This window comes from Tursiops truncatus, chromosome 20, assembly GCF_011762595.2.
Source record: "Tursiops truncatus isolate mTurTru1 chromosome 20, mTurTru1.mat.Y, whole genome shotgun sequence".
Taxonomy (NCBI): Eukaryota; Metazoa; Chordata; class Mammalia; order Artiodactyla; family Delphinidae; genus Tursiops; species Tursiops truncatus.
The window spans coordinates 36664265-36681403 of NC_047053.1; the positions used below are offsets into that span (position 1 = coordinate 36664265).

General features: G+C 59.7%; 1 protein-coding gene across 8 annotated transcripts in view; it reads left to right on the forward strand.

Moving 5' to 3' along the window:
• The window catches only part of ARHGAP23 (Rho GTPase activating protein 23), an 81429-nt gene that overhangs the window by 37557 nt on the left and 26733 nt on the right, over positions 1-17139 (forward strand). For 6 of the 8 annotated variants that reach the window (XM_073798520.1, XM_033847505.2, XM_073798519.1 and 3 more), the window contains exons 5-15: positions 139-217; positions 381-435; positions 3527-4691; positions 6318-6473; positions 6689-6800; positions 6944-7001; positions 8420-8563; positions 13508-13825; positions 15111-15172; positions 15437-15567; positions 16213-16334. In XM_073798520.1, coding sequence (XP_073654621.1) covers positions 139-217; positions 381-435; positions 3527-4691; positions 6318-6473; positions 6689-6800; positions 6944-7001; positions 8420-8563; positions 13508-13825; positions 15111-15172; positions 15437-15567; positions 16213-16334 — 2402 coding nt within the window. Of the gene's footprint in view, positions 1-138; positions 218-380; positions 436-2296; positions 2374-3526; positions 4692-6317; positions 6474-6688; positions 6801-6943; positions 7002-8419; positions 8564-13507; positions 13826-15110; positions 15173-15436; positions 15568-16212; positions 16335-17139 lie in introns of those variants that run through there. The other 2 variants (XM_073798521.1, XM_033847508.2) reach the window with 2 other exon arrangements.

The window sequence follows — 17139 nt, forward strand, 5'->3', positions numbered from 1 at the left end:
TTAGGATGGAATTTCGGGATCCAGGTGTTGGGGAGGCTCCTGTCCCCCACTGTCATCCATACATGGTACAGGAGTTCTCAGGTAGGGCCATTGACACCCTTTGGCCTGCTCACCTGTGGCCCTGTCCCTGGTCCCCAGGAGACCGGCTGGTGAAGGTGAATGGGGAGAGCGTCATCGGGAAGACCTACTCCCAGGTCATAGCTCTGATCCAGAATAGGTGAGCGCCCCTGCCTCCCTTCTCCCACGAGAGCCCCCAGCCCACTCACAAGTCCCTACTCACCCCACCCCCTTGGCCCTGGTGGTGCCCTGGCGACCAGGATCCCTGTTCTCCCAGACCCTGTTGCCTCAGCCTGGCCTGACCCCCTGCCCTGTCTCTGTAGCGATGATACCCTGGAGCTCTCCATCATGCCCAAGGACGAGGACATCCTCCAGCTGGTGAGTCCTGCCCTGCTGTCTGAGGTGGAGGACCCTGGGTGCTGGGGGCAGGATGTAGCCCTTCTCCTTGGGCCTCCCTCCTGCATCGGGCCCTCTGGGAGGCGGAGGAGTGAGTGTGGGGGCAGCACCAGCCCGGCATTGCCCAAATGGGGATGCCAGGCCCGTCCCCGGGCTGGGGCTGCTGGTTGCTTCAATCGGGGCTGTGCTGGGGGAGGGGGAGGCGCTGGCCTTGGCCGGCAGGATTCCTGCCAGGGTGTCCAGAAGGAGCGCGGCCCAGTGGGCCCTGCCAGACTGGCACGTTCCTGTGGCTCCCGTGAGACACCTGTTCCCCACACCACTCCCTGCCTGGCCTCGAGTGAGCATGTCTCCTATAGATGTGTCCACACACACACACACACACACACACACACAGACACACACACAGTACCCCACTTCCGTGTGCTCCCATTCACACTGCATACCATGGACCACCCAACACATAAGCAGAGAACACTAGATACACAGCCGCACACAGCCCACCCTTCAACTAGCACACCGTACCCTGCAGTATGTGATAACGTACACCACCTGCCAGACACACCATACCAGGCACTTACCACGATACACACCCCTCAGTGCTACACACAGGCACCCACTACCCCACACCCACGACCACAACGTCACAGCGCACCACACACTCCTCAGCATCTCAGATCCCCACAACACAACACCGCAGTGTGTCCCACCACATACACCTGGACTTCTCATCGCCACAACACAAACACTTAGGACATCACAGATGTTTGCTGTTGTCACAACACGTACGCCCACAGACATCGCGCAGCCTGCTGCATCCCAGCACAGGCGCGTGCGCTCACCGGTGTCACAGCAACCCGGACTTCCACAATCACGACGCGAGTGCAAAAGCCCTTTCCGTCACAGCTAGCACTCGGCGTTCACCCACCGCTCACAGAGCAGGCACCACAGACGCTGCACGCGGCGGACCCTGCCCTCACACGTGTACCCGTTTATGCCACGCGCTCCGTGCGCATCACACACGCACACTCACACACACATGCTGTCTCTCTGTTTCGCCCCCAGCTCTGACCCCAAGTCCAGAGCAGTCCTCTCTGTCCAGTGCCCAGTTTCCTGGTCTCTTGGGTGCCAGCCAGATGCCAACTTGCTTGCCCCCGAGGTCACTGCCCCCCCCACCCCCGACGGCCTAGGGCCAAGCCTGGGAGGTCCTGGGAGCTGCAGTGCTGGCTTCTGCCCTGGATGTGCTCTCACAATCTCTGTAATCACAATGCCATGCTTGGCCCCATGCCCCTCTGGGAACCTCCAGCCCGTGACCTCGATTGTCCCCTTGCCCTTCCTGGGGAGGGGGAGGCAGGGGTGGGGGCCCAGAGGGGTAGGCGGCTCTCCCCAAGTCTCCAGGGCCCTGCCCGTACGCCCTCAGGCGGTGTGCTGGGGGGGATGGGGTGTGACAGGGCGGGACCTGGGGCGTTGCTCTCTCCAGCCGGAGGGGGGCAGGGTGGGACAGCAGCCTTGAGCTCTGCTGCCCAGGCTCGGGTGGGCAGGCAGTCCCAGATGTCAGCATCTGGGGGCCTCTGCTGGCCCCCCTCTCTCTGGCTGGCCAGAGGGTGGGGCCCAGGCATTCCTGTGGTTGGGAGCCAATGCTGGAGGCCAATGGGGCCGCGGCAGCCGCTGACGCCACCGCCGACGCGGCGAGGCCCCTCCACACCCATCTTCCCCTCCCTCCTCCTCCCGCCAGCGAGAGAGCCGGTGGGGGCCCGAGGGCAGCCGCGGGGAGGGCAGCCTGGGGGGACGGAGGCCAGGGCCGGCACAGTGATCAGTGGGGTTTAGCGGGGGGCGGGGGGAGGGTGGAGGCGGGCCGGGATGCTGCCGCCACTGCCGTGATGTGGGGAGTCCGGGGAGCCGGCAGGATGGCAGGAGGGAGAGGTACGTGAGTGTTCCCGGCCGGCCGGCCGGCGTGTGGGTCCGAAGGGGGCTGACTGAGTAGGGGTGTGGTTTAGCTCGTCCTCATCACATGATGTGTGTGCCTGGGACTGGAGGTGTAGTTATTTGTCTGTGTGTGTGTCTCATTGTGTTTCTCTATGTGTGTGTGAGTGTGTCTCTGGGTGTGTATTTTCCTGTGTCTCCTTGTGATGTGTGTGTATGTGTGTTTGGTTTCACCCTCCCTCTTTGATACTTCACCCTGAGATAGGCCCCCGGGCAGCCCATCATGGGCCAGGCTAGGCCAGGGCCACAAGGCTGCTGTCCCTGGGGGCCACCTCCTTTTTTGGCTGGGCCTGGGCGCCGGCCCCCGGCCCTGTCACTCCTCAGCAATGCAGCGTCAGCCTCAGCTCCCAGCGCCAAATTCCAGGCCGGGGGTGCCAGAAGGTGGCCCAAGGCCCCTTAGCCAGTCTGGCCCCTCCCCCAAGCCTGGCCCAGAGAAGCAAGTTCCTCCTCACCCCAGTGGCCCAGGAGCCGGGCCCTCAGCTTCCCATCCAGGGGATGGAGGGACAGCTGGGCTCTCCCAGCCCCTGCCCACCCCCAGCCCACCCCACCCTGGACACACCCCTTAGGCCGCTTCCTCCCCTGTCGTCTGCCACCTTGACTGGTCTCTGGTAGGGTTTCCCGGCTCCACCCGAGGGTCTGTGGGCACCATTGGACGTAAGAAAGCAGGGAGGCAGCTGAGGCCAGCATCGGGGGAGGACCCCAGAAAACAGATGTTGGAATGTTTGTGGCTAAAGGCAGTCCTTGTCATAAGTCTTAAAAAAATCCTGGCTCTTTCTCAAGTGAGTGTGTGTGTGAGAGAGAGAGAGAGAGAGAGAGAGAGAGAGAGAGAGAGAGAGAGAGAGAGTGTGTGTGTGTGTGTGTGTGTGTGTGTGTGTGTGTGTGTAAGACTCTCAAAGGCCTCTTATTTCTTTGTCCCCCCCCCCCCGACTCTCTTTGGAGCATGCACTCTCACCCCCACCCACTCAGGACTCCCCCTGCTTGGTCCCCTCCCTTCAGTCCCCTTCTCTGGAGACCTTGACCTCCAGGGGCTGCTGTAGCCTTCCCCTGTGAGACCTGTTCAGACCTGCTTACCTGCTTCTGTGTCCCTGGCCAGGCCTACTCCCAGGACGCCTACCTGAAGGGGAACAAGCCGTATTCTGGAGAGGCCCGGAGCATCCCAGAGCCACCCCCAATCTGTTACCCCCGAAAGACCTACGCCCCGCCAGCCCGGGTCTCTACCTGGGCCACTATGGTGCCTGAGCCGCTCTCAGCACTGCCCAGTGACCCCCGGAGTCCTGCTGCCTGGAGTGACCCGGGGCCCTGCATCCCGTCTACTGCCCGCTCCCATCCGGACAACCCTTCCTTGGGGATGAGCCAGCCCCGCCCCAGCCCTGGTGCCTTCCCCCACCTCCCCTCGGAGCCCCGGACGCTTCGTGCCTTCCCGGAGCCTGGCAGCCGGGCGCCCCCCAGCAGACTGGAGTGCCAGCAGGCCTTGTCACACTGGCTGTCGAACCAAGTACCCCGCAGGGCGGGGGAGAGACGGTGCCCCGCCATGCCCCCCCGGGCCCGCAGTGCCTCCCAGGACCGGCTGGAGGATGTGACTGCCCACCGCCCGTGGCCCTGCTCCACCTCCCAGGGTGCCTTGAGCCAGCTGGGCCAGGAGGGCCGGCTCCGCGCTCGCTCAGACGACTACCTGAGCCGGGCCACCCGCTCAGCCGAGGCGCTTGGGCCAGGGGCACTGGTGTCGCCCCGCTTCGAGCGCTGTGGCTGGGCTTCCCAGCGTCCGTCTGCCCGCACCCCTGCCTGCCCACCCAGGGACCTGCCCGGGCCCCAGGCCCCACCCCCGCCTGGCCTGCAGGGCCTGGATGACGCTGGGTATATCGGATACCGGAGCTATAGCCCATCATTCCAGCGCCGGACTGGACTTCTGCACGCCCTCTCCTTCCGGGACTCGCCCTTTGGGGGGCTGCCCACCTTCAACTTGGCCCAGTCCCCTGCACCATTCCCACCGGAGGCCTCTGAACCACCAAGAGTTGTCCGACCAGAACCCGGCACCAGGGCCTTGGAGCCTCCCGCCGAGGATCGCCGTGACGAAGTGGTCCTGAGGCAGAAGCCTCCAACGGGCCGCAAGGTCCAGCTGCCCCCTTCCAGACAGATGAACCTTGGGTTTGGTGATGAGCCCCCAGAGCCAGAGGCCAGTGGGCGAGGGGAACGCCTGGGCAGAAAGGTGGCCCCTTTGGCCACTACTGACGACTCTCTGGCTTCCATTCCCTTCATCGGTGAGTGACGGTGAACAGCAGGTGGCTGTCTTGGGAGACTTGGTTTTCTGTGCCCTGTTGGACTTTACCCACCTGCCACCATGGGCAAAACTCTGGGTTGGGTGCTGATGGGGTCAACCCGTTTCTGTGTCCGTCCATCTGTCTGTCCATCCAACTGTCCATTCTTGCATTCCTCCATCCATCCTTCTGTCTCCCTCCCATCATCCCGTCATCCTTCCTCCCATTCATTGACCCTTCCAGCCTTCTTTCCATCCACCTTTACTTCCCCCTCCCTTCTCCCTCCCTTCCTTCTCTCCTTCCCTCCCTCCTCCTCCCTCCTTCCTTCCATTGTTCCTTCCTTTCACCTGTCCTTCCATCCTTTCATTCTTTCTTTTCCATCCTTCCTTTGTTCCTTTCACTCTTTGTTCTTTCTGTCCACCCTCCATCCCTCCATCCATCCAACACATATTTGTGTCAGGCACTGTGCTAGGCTCCGTGCTCTCCTGGAGTGTGTGATCCAACCATGGGAACAGATGATCAGACAAGAACGATCCAGTTGAATGGGTGTGTGATAGGAGTACAGGGAGCTCTAGGAGGCAGAGAAGGGATAGACCGGGGCATGGTGGCCAAGGAGAGAATCTTGGAGAAAAAGGAAATTTCGGCTAAGACTTGAAGGAGTTAGTCAGGGTAAGCATGTGCAGGGAGAGAGACTAGAATATGCAAAGACCCTGAAGTGAGAGGTAGGATGCCCTTCCAGGTCATCGGAACAGGTCTGGCGGGGCCTTGTCAGTCACTGGGGAGTTGGGATTTCATTCTGAGAGCAGAGGGAATACTGAAAATTTGCTGCCTTTAAGAATAGATGTTGGGTAAAGGAGAGGCAAGAGAGTGGAGGGGTCAGTGACTCCCAGGTTTCTGACCTTACGGGAGGGTGGAGCTTCACCTCCATATTGGGAAAGAGAGGGAGCGAGGCAGGAAGAGGTTTCGGCTGAATAAGAGGCGCTCATGGAGGGAGCAGAATGAACCGGGCTGGGTCTAGGGGCTCGGGAGGAAGACTGGGGTGCAGGAGCCCAGAGATGGTAACTGGGGCTGAGAGTGGTGAGCTCACCCTAGGGCAGCCGTGGGAGTGGCGGAGAAGCAGCCCCGGCCAGGAGAGGAGGCACAGCCCTGGCCCCCCAAGCCAGTCTTCAGTCTAACAGGGCAGACGCAGCCTCTTGTCTCAGTAAGCTCCCAGTCTGAGGGCGGGAGGTAAAGTCTTTAGTTTCAGTGTCCTTCCAGTCTTGGGGGGGGGGGGGTACGTGGCAGCCACCTTCAAGGAGCCCCCAGCTGATGGGGGAGATGGTCCTTATCCTCAAGAAGCTCCCAGTCTGATGGGGGAGACACCAGCCATGGCCTCAGAGAGGCCTGCCTCCCGGCCAGGACTGAGAGAGATGGCTCGACCCCACTCCTGGTGCCCTCAGTGTGATGGAGGAGGCAGAGGCTGAGCCTCCGTGACCACAGTGGGAGGGTCTGCAGATTGGGGGTGGCTCTGGGACCCCCATGGTGGGTCCTTGGGGATGTGGTCCCGGCCCGGATGGGAGGCTGGGGCTGGGGGGACAGACAGGTTCAGCCTTCTGATAGCTTCACCCACTGCTCCCTCCGCTCTCGCAGATGAGCCCACCAGCCCCAGCATTGACCTCCAAGCCAAGCACGTCCCTGCTTCTGCTGTGGTCTCCAGCGCCATGAACTCAGCCCCTGTCCTGGGCACCAGCCCCTCCTCCCCAACCTTCACCTTTGCCCTCGGCCGCCATTACTCCCAGGACTGCAGTGAGTGCTGCCCGCACCCCCAGCCCCACCCACTCCCTTGCTGCCTGGTCCCAGGGGTGCCCGCTGCCTGATGGCTGGCCTCTTCCGACTGGCTTCTGCTCCTCCTGGGGACCCACGGGGAGGGTCCCCCCTTGGCCCTGCCCGGACAGGAGGGATCTGGGGAAGCCCCCGCCTGCTGCCCCGCTGACCCTGGGCACCTGTGGGCGGCTTCACAGGCAGCATCAAGGCCGGCCGGCGCTCCTCCTACCTGCTGGCCATCACCACCGAACGCTCCAAGTCCTGCGACGACGGGCTCAACACCTTCCGGGACGAGGGCCGGGCTCTGCGGTGAGGATGGGGGCTGTGGAGGGGCTCTTGGCCCTGGGGTCGTCTATACACCGGGGCGGCCTGCTTACCCCCAGAGGGCCTTTGAGCCTTGGGGCTTGTGGGAGGTCCTCCCACAGCCCTCATCCTCTGTCCTCACCCCCCAGGCGCCTGCCGAACCGCGTGCCCAGCCTGCGGATGCTCCGAAGCTTCTTCACTGATGGGGTGAGCGGCACGTGTGTGTGGGTGAGGGTGTCGGAGGTCTGGGGAGGGGCCCAGGGGCCCACCCCTCAGCTGGGGAGTCCAACCTTGGCAGAGGGACCCGGCCTGTGACTCCTGCAACCCGAAATGGGCCCCTCCGGCTCCCATCTCCTTCCGGCCTCGGCTGTCCCCGCACTCACCTCGTGTCGGCCATGTGACCCACCCTCTCTGTGGGCTCAGTCATCACCTAAAGACACCGTGAGCCTTCCTTCCCAAGGCCTTTGCACTGTCCTTCCAGCCGCCGCTCCCCCATCTCCCGTCTAGGAGGCCCTTTCCATGGCCCACATGCCACGTGACTCACTTTTTCACTTTCTTTAGATTTTTTTAGGCCTTCTGTGAAATTTCAGCCTTTACGCCTGGTATTTCATGCCTCCCCTCACCACTCTGCTCTTCTCCTAGCACTTCTCATGTTACACAGTTTGTGCGTCCATCTCCTTTCTTGCCTGGCTCCCCAGCTTGAATGTAAGCTCCATGAGGGCAGGGATTTCATTCGTCTTATTCACTGTTTGACCCCTCCGCATACCTAAAACAGTGCCTACACAGTGGAGGCACTGGGTCAGTATTTGCATGGTGTCTTCAGGGGACAGGGGACACCCTGGAAAGGGGGGGGACACACAGGGTTGAGAGTGATGGAGAGGCTGAAATTTCCAGCCTCGGGACCTGGCTGTGCCGAGTCTTAATTGTGGCCCGTGGGATCTTCGTTGCCTCGTGCGGGGTCTTCGTTGCCTCGTGCGGGATCTAGTGCCCTGACCAGGGATCAAACTCTGGCCCCCTGCGTTGGGAGAGCAGAATCTTAACCACTGGACAACCAGGGAAGTCCCGACATAGAATCAGTTCTGAAATGACCTTAAATCTTTTTGATTATGGTTGGGTTGGAAAAGGCATATTGATTTTAAATGTCACCTGGCTTATTCCTTATCACGTCCTCTGCTTACTTAACTATCCCTTGACCTGTCACCTCTACTGCTGGAGTCCTGCTGACACTATCACTTCCTCTGTTTAACTCCTTGTGGACATGACTACCTGCTCCACTAACTCGGTCTTTGTTGATGTTCCCACTTCCTCTGTTTATGTAACTCCATGTGGACACAATCACTTCCTCTGCTTCCTTAGTTCCTTCAAGTCTATAAAGTTAAGCGTGGTGAGGCATGTGGCCTGCAGGTCATAGCCTTTTCTCCTTTCTGGCTTCCCCATCACATATGTCTCATGACCTCAACACAGATGGGTCAGAGAGGGTAAGCAAGGCCCATGAGGCCACACAGCACAGCAGAGCGTAGCACAGGCATATGCCAGGCCCTTGTGGCTGCAAATGGTCCATGGGGCTTCTGAGATGCTGGCACTGTGGGAGCCACCCTAAATTGCCCTCTGTCGTCTCTCTGCAGTCCTTGGATAGCTGGGGCACTTCCGAAGACGCTGACGCTCCTTCCAAGCGACACTCAACCTCTGACCTCTCGGACGCAACCTTCAGCGACATCAGGAGAGAAGGCTGGTTGTATTATAAGCAGGTCCTCACCAAGAAGGGGAAGGTAAGATGGCTGGAGGAATGAGCTGGAGGTGGATGGAAGCTGGCTCCAGCAGAACTCCCAGCTTTTCCTACACCCACCCTCTGGAGCTAAGGAGAGCCAGCTGAGGCTGCAGCATGAGGGGTAGAGGTTAGATGCTAGGAAGAACTTCCTGGGGGTCCTAAAGAACTCATGAAAAAGAGTTAACCAGAGAGGTGGTCTTTGCTGTGGGGTGGATCTGATCCAGTTGTGCTTGGAATTCTGACAGAACCATCCCATGGTTGATCCTTGGTTGGCAGATCACCCCCAAAATGGCCACTGGGGCTCATGGAAAATGAGAGCAAGGCCAGCGTGATTCTTTTAGGGGAGCTGAAGCCCCAAAAGAAAGCAGAGGTTAGCCTTTTCAAGGCCAGCAAAGGTTCTAGTCTTCATCCTAAGGGCAACTAAAAGCCCCTGGGGCCTCTTCCACTGGGCTTCCTGGGGAGTGAATTAAGAGAGAGCCAGAGGGAGGCAAGAAGACCAGTTTGGGGCCGCCACAGAGATCCAGGTGAGAGATGAAGGGGGCTTGGGCCTGAGGCTGGGAGGTAAGCAGGATCCCGAGGGGAGAAGGCAGGGCCCCTGGGTCCATGGAGTACAATCCCGGGTTCCAGGCAGCAGAAGAGGGAGGAGGAGGCCGCCCGACTGCCGTCACCCGAGCGGCCCAGGCAGAGTGGAGCAGAGAGGTTAGCATGAGCCTGGGCTTGGCTCCTCACTGTGCCATGAGCTGCTGGGGGAGCTTGTTTGGCTCACCTACCAGTTTCCTCGTATGTAAATGGAGCAAATGATAATCACTAGCTCATACACCCTTGCTGAGGATTAAATGAGATGATCTAAGCAAAAAGCGCTCACCCAGTGCCTGGCCCCCGGGAGCAGCTATCCTGCTTAATGCTATTATTTGAATTTTCCACCCTGCCTTCTAAGGGCCTTGTACCTGAAAAGAACATAAGCTTTGAAGTCAGACAGCCTTGGAATTCCTGCCCAGCCACTTATCAAGCATAAGGCTTCGGGCAACCCCCTTAACGTCTGAGCCTCACTTTTCTGATCTGTAAGATGGGGACAGTGTTGTTCTACTCCAAGGGCCAGTGTGAGGGTGAAGTGAGAAGTGTAGTCCAGGCAGGAGCGGCACTCATCTGTGCCCTCGTCCAGCCCGCAGATAATGATGAACAGCCTACCCTGCTCCAATTCTCCGTTGAGGTTCCGGGGATTCAGTGGTGAGGGAGCCAGGCCAGTCCTGCCCTGCTGGGGTTCCTGCTGGGCAGAGAAGGCATTTGTTGCTTACCAGTTACCAGTGCTTGACTGCTGTGATGGGGGAGTTCAGGGGAGCGGCATATAGTAGCGTATGACCCTGACCTCAGCAGGGTGGGAGGGGGTGTCTGGAAGGCTGTGAAGGGTGTGTGGGAGTCCACACAAAGGAGGGAGGTGGGGGTGTGGTCTGACAGGGGAGATGCCCTCCTGCACGGCTAGGAGCAGGGTGGCAGGGGGTGCTGGGCAGCTGGGAGCCAGGGCAAGAGATGGAAGCCGGGTGGGGTGTCGGGCGCCTGGGCGCGGGCGCATCGCTCAGGGTGAGCCTTTGCAGGCATTTAAGGGTGGGGTGTGGGAGGTGTGAGCCCAGGAGGTAAGTGTTGCATCTGTGACAGGAGGAGACAAGGCCATTGCTGCTGTCCAGGTGAGCGAGGGGAGTGGGACCAAGGGGAGGGGACACCTTAGAGAGATTCAGGGGTAAGGAAAGCCTGGGCGGGCTGAGGGCTGGGAGGTGAGGGAGGATGGAGGAGGTTCCTGGGGTCCCAGCTTGGGCTGTGGGGTCAGAGAGTGGTGGGACCCTTCCCAGAGCCACAGGGCACCGGAGGGGTAGGTTTGGGGAGAGGAAGCCAAGAGGTTCCTTTGGGGCCTATGGAGTCCGAGGGCCCTGGCGCACACTTCTGCGGAGGTGTCCTGGCAACAGAGGCTCTGAGGGTGTGGCATTGGGAGGAGGTCCACCTGGGGAGGGCATTTGTCCATCGGAGAGGACACAAGCACCTGCAGCCATGGGCGCGGGAACACTGAGAGAGAAAGCAAGAGACGGCCGGGCCTCGGGAGGAAGTGGGGGACGGAGGCCAAGGAGGAGGAGCCAGGTGTGGACGAAGACTTCCAGCCCGAGGCTTGAGCCCTTCGGAGGGCCTGGTGACAACTGCTGACTTCTGCCTGCCCCATAGCCTGCCCCCAGCTCTGGGTGGCCTCTGGCAGCCCAGACGCAGTGTCTCCTGGGCAGGGAGAGGACCTGGCCCCTTCCTGCTCACTGGTCGGTTCTGAAGGAGAGGGCTTTCCACTCCCATCTGGTCTCTCGGTCTGTCCAGGGTCCTGATCGCCAGCCAGATGTTGTCTGCTTCAGCAAGTCCAGCCTCTCCCCGCCCCCAGCTCCCAGTCTCTTTTGGAGGCCACTGACTGTCAGGCGGAGGAGGGCGTGGGTGGGTATGACCCATCCCTGCAGCCACAGACCCAGCATTTGAGCTGGATGCAACGTGGAGACCAGCTGGCTCACCTCTCGTTTTTACCAGTAGGGCATACTGATGCTAGGGGAGGGGGCCTGACTTATCCAAGGTCACCTAGCTGGTTCAGTCTCAAAGGGGCACCCTTGTCACCACCTCACTCTGACACTAAACTTCTCCTGGAGGGCCCTACTGTCTCCTGCTCTGAACGTCCCTGCCTTGGTCCAGCAGGTATGTGATGATGGGCAGGGTTCATGGCTGGCTGTGGCTATGTTCACCTGCCAGCCATGAAGTCTCCTCATCTGGTTTGCTCTGAAGATAGAAGCTTGGGCTGGGTGTGGAGTCGTAGGTGGGCCGTGAGCCAGAGGAAAGGAGCCCTTGATCTGATGGGGGAGATGGAACCCCCGCCTGCAGGGTGTTCTGAGGCCGATTAATTCATTTATTCAGTAAATATTGATGAGCACTTACCCTGTGCCAGCATGGCTCTAGGCCCAGGAGTATGGAGGTAAGAGGGCAGATGAGCTCCCTGCGCCAGGAGCTTTCTCTGTACTGGAGAAAGCCACCCACAGCCAGTAACCTGAGACTACAGTGGGCACTCAGGGAATATGAACAGGGTGATGTGATTGCCTTTAAGTTGGGAGGAAGCCGGGGGCTGCCGTTAGGGGAAAAATGCTTAGAGGCGGCCTCGCTGAGGAGGTGATGTTGATGACCTTGAGCTCAGACCTTAAGGGCGAGAAGGAAGCAGCCACGTGGAGAAGCAAGAGAAGGGGCTCTGGGCAGAAGGAATAGCACATGCAGAGGCCCCGGGAAAGGAAAGGCTTGGCTTGTTCACTGGAAAAGCCCCCTGTGTCTCGACATTGTGAGAAAGAAAGAGGGATGGGTTAGGAGAGGCAGGGACCAGATCACAGAAGAGCTTAAATTCGATTCCAAGGGCGATGGGAAGCCATGAGAGGGCACTAAGCAGGGGAGAGACAGGACTTCGTTTACATTTTCAAATGGCCACTGCAGCTGCTGCGTGGAGAAGAGGTTGCAGGAAGGAGAACGGAGCCTGGGATGGTTTGTGCAGTGGTCCAGGCAAGAGGTGTTGATGGTGTGGGCAAGGTGGTGGCAGGAAAGATGGAGGCAGGTGATATTTTGGAAGCAGAACAGTTGTGATTTCCTGACGGGTTGGATGTCAGGGGTGAAGAATGAGGAGGAGTCAAGGGCAGCTCCCAAGTTTCTGGGCAACTGGGTGGATTTACTGAGCTGGAAAAGATGGAGGTGGGGGTGGAGAACAGGTTTGATGGGCCCCCGTAGTGAGCAAGCAGCACCTGCAGTGCCCGTGGGGTGCAAATGGAGACACTGAGCACACAGTTGGAGGTACTGGAGTGTGGCTCGGGGGAGATGCTGGGCCAGGGGTACATCTGGGCATCACCATCAGCAGACAGACAGGATTTAAAGCCATGGGTGTGGATGGCATCATGGGGGAGGCATGCAGGAGGAGGAGGGCCGAGGACAAAGTTCTGGAGCTCCGCTTCCTTTAGGGCAGGGACTGTCAGCCTCAGCACTGTTGACATTTTGGACCAGATGATTCTTTGCTGCGGGGCTGTCCTGGGCATCCGACATGTTTAGCAGCATCCTTGGCCTCTGCCCACTAGATGCCATAGCATTTCCCCAGGTGCGACAACTGAAAACGTCTTCAGACAAATGTCCCCTGATGGCTCTTTGCCCTGGTTGAGAACCGCTGGTGTAGAGGATGTTGGGTGGAGGGGACCAGAGAAGGAGCCAGCGGAGTTAGGAGGAAAACCACGAACCATAGGGTCCTGGGTGCCAAGAGAGAGTTTGGAGAGGGAAGAAGTGACCGCTAGCTGGGTCATATGCCACCAAGAGGCTAAGCAAAGGGCTGAGAAGTGCCCAGACGCTGCCACTGGCTTTGGCAACATGGCGCCTGGGTGACCTGGCAAGCAGCTTCCCAGGAAGGGGATACTGAGTGGAGTCTTGAGTGAGAGGCAAAGAAGCGGGGAGAGCAAGTGTGGTTGACAACTTTTGACTAGCTTTGCCCGGAGGGAAGCAGTATGTGGACCAGGAATGGCTTAGGAAGATTTTATGTAAGGTGGGTCATGTTTGGTGGGGGGCCCGATTGCCCTCTGGAGCCCCCTGCTGGTTCTCTGGGGCATTGCCAACGGCAGAGGAGCGGTAAAGCGAATGTTGGGGACCCTCTGCGGGGACTGAGAACGATGGGTACGGGTGTCCAGGCCGGTGAGGGGCTGAGAGACTTGGAGGACTGTGGGCAGGAGGCTGCCCCAGGTGCCGGTGGGAGTGGAGCAGAGGGCTCCCGGCGGCCAGTGGGGTGGGGTCCCCACTGCTGTCCACTGTCTGCAGCGCCTAGGGCCCCCTTGGGCTCTGGGGTCGGGGAGGAGGGCAGGCCTGGCTTCTCACCCCCTCCCCCTCCCCTCTCTCCCCCTCTCCCCGTGTCTCCCTGCAGAAAGCTGGCGGCGGCCTGCGCCAGTGGAAGCGGGTGTACGCCGCGCTGCGGGCGCGCTCGCTCTCGCTGAGCAAGGAGCGGCGGGAGCCCGGGCCGGCGGCGGCGGGGGCGGCGGCGGCCGTCGCAGGTGAGGACGAGGCGGCGCCCGTCTGCATCGGCTCCTGCCTGGTGGACATCTCCTACAGCGAGACCAAGAGGAGGCACGTGTTCCGGCTGACCACCGCTGACTTCTGTGAATATCTCTTTCAGGCTGAGGACCGGGATGACATGCTGGGCTGGATCAGAGCGATCCGAGAGAACAGCAGGGCCGAGGGCGAGGTGAGGGCCCGGCCCGGCCCCAGCCGGGCCAGGGAGGGCAGGGCAGGCCCCGGGCGCCTCTCGCCTGTCGGGATCCTCCCTTCACCGCTCTGAGCCTCAGTCCCCTCCTGCATAAAATGGGCTGACAGGAGTACCCCTTGCAACCATGCCCTCCAAGGGTTTGGTGTGAAGAGACGATGCTTGGGGCAGTGGCTCACAGAGGACCTGGCGTCTTTAGTGTTCCATGACTGGCAGGAACAATAATAGCTGTAGGAACGACAGTAATTGTTATTATCGTCATCGTTATGACCGCCTTGGGCAGGCTCTGCCACAGAGGGGTCAGCTCCCGGCCAACCTCAGCCTCTTGCTGGAGGTTTGGGAGGCGGGGGTCTCCTGTGGAATTATTACAGAAAGGGGTGCCCCTGGGCCAAAACTGTGGCTGGCCCCTCTGACAGGGCTGGCCTGTCTGCAGGGGCACAAACACATTGACCTTGGGAGGAGGCCAAGAGGATCGGCCTTGGCAGCAGGCAGCAGGGGCTGAGCCAAGGGCTTTGGCAGGGACTCCAGGAGCATTTTTACGTGACGCCCCCTCCTGGGCAGCTGCAGCTGCACACTAGGAGCCTGGGCTGGGCTTTCTGCCTCCGCCCACCCCCTCCGCCAGGTGCCTCTGGACACCTGCGCAGAGTTATGTGGGGGTCCTGGGCTTGGCGGCCGGTCTCTGCCAGGAGGATGGTGTGGCTTGGGCCCTGGTCCAGATGTGCAACTGCTCTGGCCACAGGCAGAGGGGTGCTAGTGCACGCTGAGGACACCATCTCACTGAACCAGGCTCTGCCTCCCCAGGACATTGTCGTTCCTCACCGCAAGGAGGAAGGCACCTGAAATTTGGGGCCCTTTTCTGGGGGGACTGGCTGGGCTGTCCCCGACAGGCACTGTCTGAGGGTCCCAAGTCACCTTCATTATTGCAATAGCTGCCCCTCATGGGGCACCTCATCGGTGCCTTGCCAGGACTGTGATGAGTGCCACGTGCATAATTCCGCACCCTAACCCTGAGGTTGCCACGTTGTCTCCCCATGTTACTGCTGAGGAGACTGAGGCTCAGAGAGGCTAAGTGGATTGCCCAAGGTCACACAGCTGGTGAGGGGGTGCTCGGGAGTCCGGCCCTGGTCTTCCTCGCTCCAGGGTCTGCACCCTTCAGCTGGCAGGTGGAGGAGAGGGGAGGCGAGGCCGAGGCAGGGGCCACAGAGAAGCCCTGGGTGGGCTGGCCATGGTCACTGATGGGGTCTGCTTTCTCTTCCGCCTCCTCCAGGACCCCGGCTGTGCCAACCAAGCTCTGATCAGCAAGAAGCTTAATGATTATCGCAAAGTGAGGTGAGGCCCAGCCCTCATGGAGCAGTCCTGGCCATGGGGTGGGAGACACCTTGGGCAGAGGTCGTCCTCCTGACCCACCTTCAGACCTGAGGGTGGCCCCTGAATTGCCCTCTGCTGGGGGCAGGGAGGGTGGCAGGGGCATTGAGGCCTCCAGTCCCCAGAAGGGCATGGACGGGATGGAGGGGAGGTCCGAAGAGGTGGGAGGCCAGGGCAGGTGGCGTGCTGGGTCACCCCAGTGAAGACCTCTCCCCTCTTCCCACACAGCCATAGCTCTGGGCCCAAAGCTGATTCCTCCCCCAAAGGCTCTCGTGGCCTGGGGGGCCTCAAGTCTGAGTTCCTCAAACAGAGTACAGCACGTGGCCTCAGGACTCAGGACCAGCCTGCAGGGAGCAAGGGTAGGAAGGCGGCTGCTAAGGGGGTGGTGTGCACCCATGCGTGGGGAGGGCGGGTCAGCCTGTGGGTCTGCATGGGAGCGGAGGGCCTGTGTGTGTGTGTCAGGCGGTGTGTGTGCCTGTAGGTGTGTGCCACGGTTATCCTCGTGTGTCTGCCCATGTGTGCATGCCTGTGAGGGTCCGGGGGCCCTCAGGGCCTCAGGGCTGGAAGGGCCCAGAGCCTGATTTCCCTCCGTGACATCCCAGCTGTGTGGTCCTCTGGTCTCCGCTTGTGTCCCTTCAGGAGCAGGAGCCTCATCCTCTCTGCAGGCAGCCTTTTCCATCTTCACACACTTTTGGCCATTAGAAAGTTCTTCCTTCGGCTGTACCAGAATCTATGGCTCCCACCTTGTTGTTTTAGCCATACAGAAGTCCTTATATTACTCTGAGGCCTCTCTTCTCTAGGGTAGACACCCTCATCTCTTCGGCCTTCTCTGCTGGGATATTATAATTTGCCATCAGCCCTCAGCATCCCGGTTGCTTCTCTGATGGAGTCCCCATACGTCCAGTGTGTGAATGTGGTGTGTGAGTGTGTGTGACCTAGTGTGGTGGCTGCCCCTCCCTGGGCCCCCAGCTCACCCTGCCTCTCTCTGCCTTCCCCAACCCCAGATGACAGTGTCTCCACCCCCAAAACCCCCTGGGGCATCAACATCATCAAGAAGAACAAGAAGGCAGCCCCCAGGGCATTTGGGGTCCGACTGGAGGAGTGCCAGCCCGCCACAGAGAACCAGGTGGGTTCCCGCCGTGCTCCAGAGCCAGCAGGGAAGTGGGGAGACCGAGACACAGAGAGTCAGAGCTGCAAGGGACTTTGGAGCCAGCTCTCCACCGCGTCTCACAGACACAGCTGGGGAAGCAGCCCTGCGAGGGAGCAGCAGAGTTGAGCCAGAGCCCAGAATCCCTGGCGCCCAGCTGGTGCTCCTCCTCAGATCATGGCGAGGCTTTGGTGCGATTTCTGCTCCCAGACCAGAGACAGTGAAAGCCTTAGTAACCACCAGAACCCCTGGGGTCTGGCTTTGCACTGCCTCCATCTTGTCCTCCCTACCTCTGGCCCACTGGTGGAGAATGCTGTTCTTTTTTTCTTCTATTGAAGTGTAGTTGCTGTACAATATTATATAAGTTACAGGTGTACAATGTAGTGATTCCGTTTTTAAAGGTTATACTCCATTTATAGTTATTATAAAATATTGCCTATATTCCTTGTGTTGTACAGTATATCCTTGTAGCTTATTTTCTATCTAATAGTTTGTACCTCTTAGTTCCCTAGCCCTATACTTCCCCTCCCCTCTTTCCTCTCCCCACTGGTAACCACTAGTTTGTTCTCTGTATCTGTGAGTCTGCTTCTTTTTTGTTATATTCACTAGTTTGTTTTATTTTTTAGATCCCACATATAAATGATATCATACAGTATTCGTCTTTTTGTCTCTGACTTATTTCACGTAGCATAGTGCCCTCCAGGTCCATCCATGTTGCTGCAAATGGCAACATTTCATTCTTTTTCATGACTGAGTAGTATTCCATTGTGTGTGTGTGTGTGTG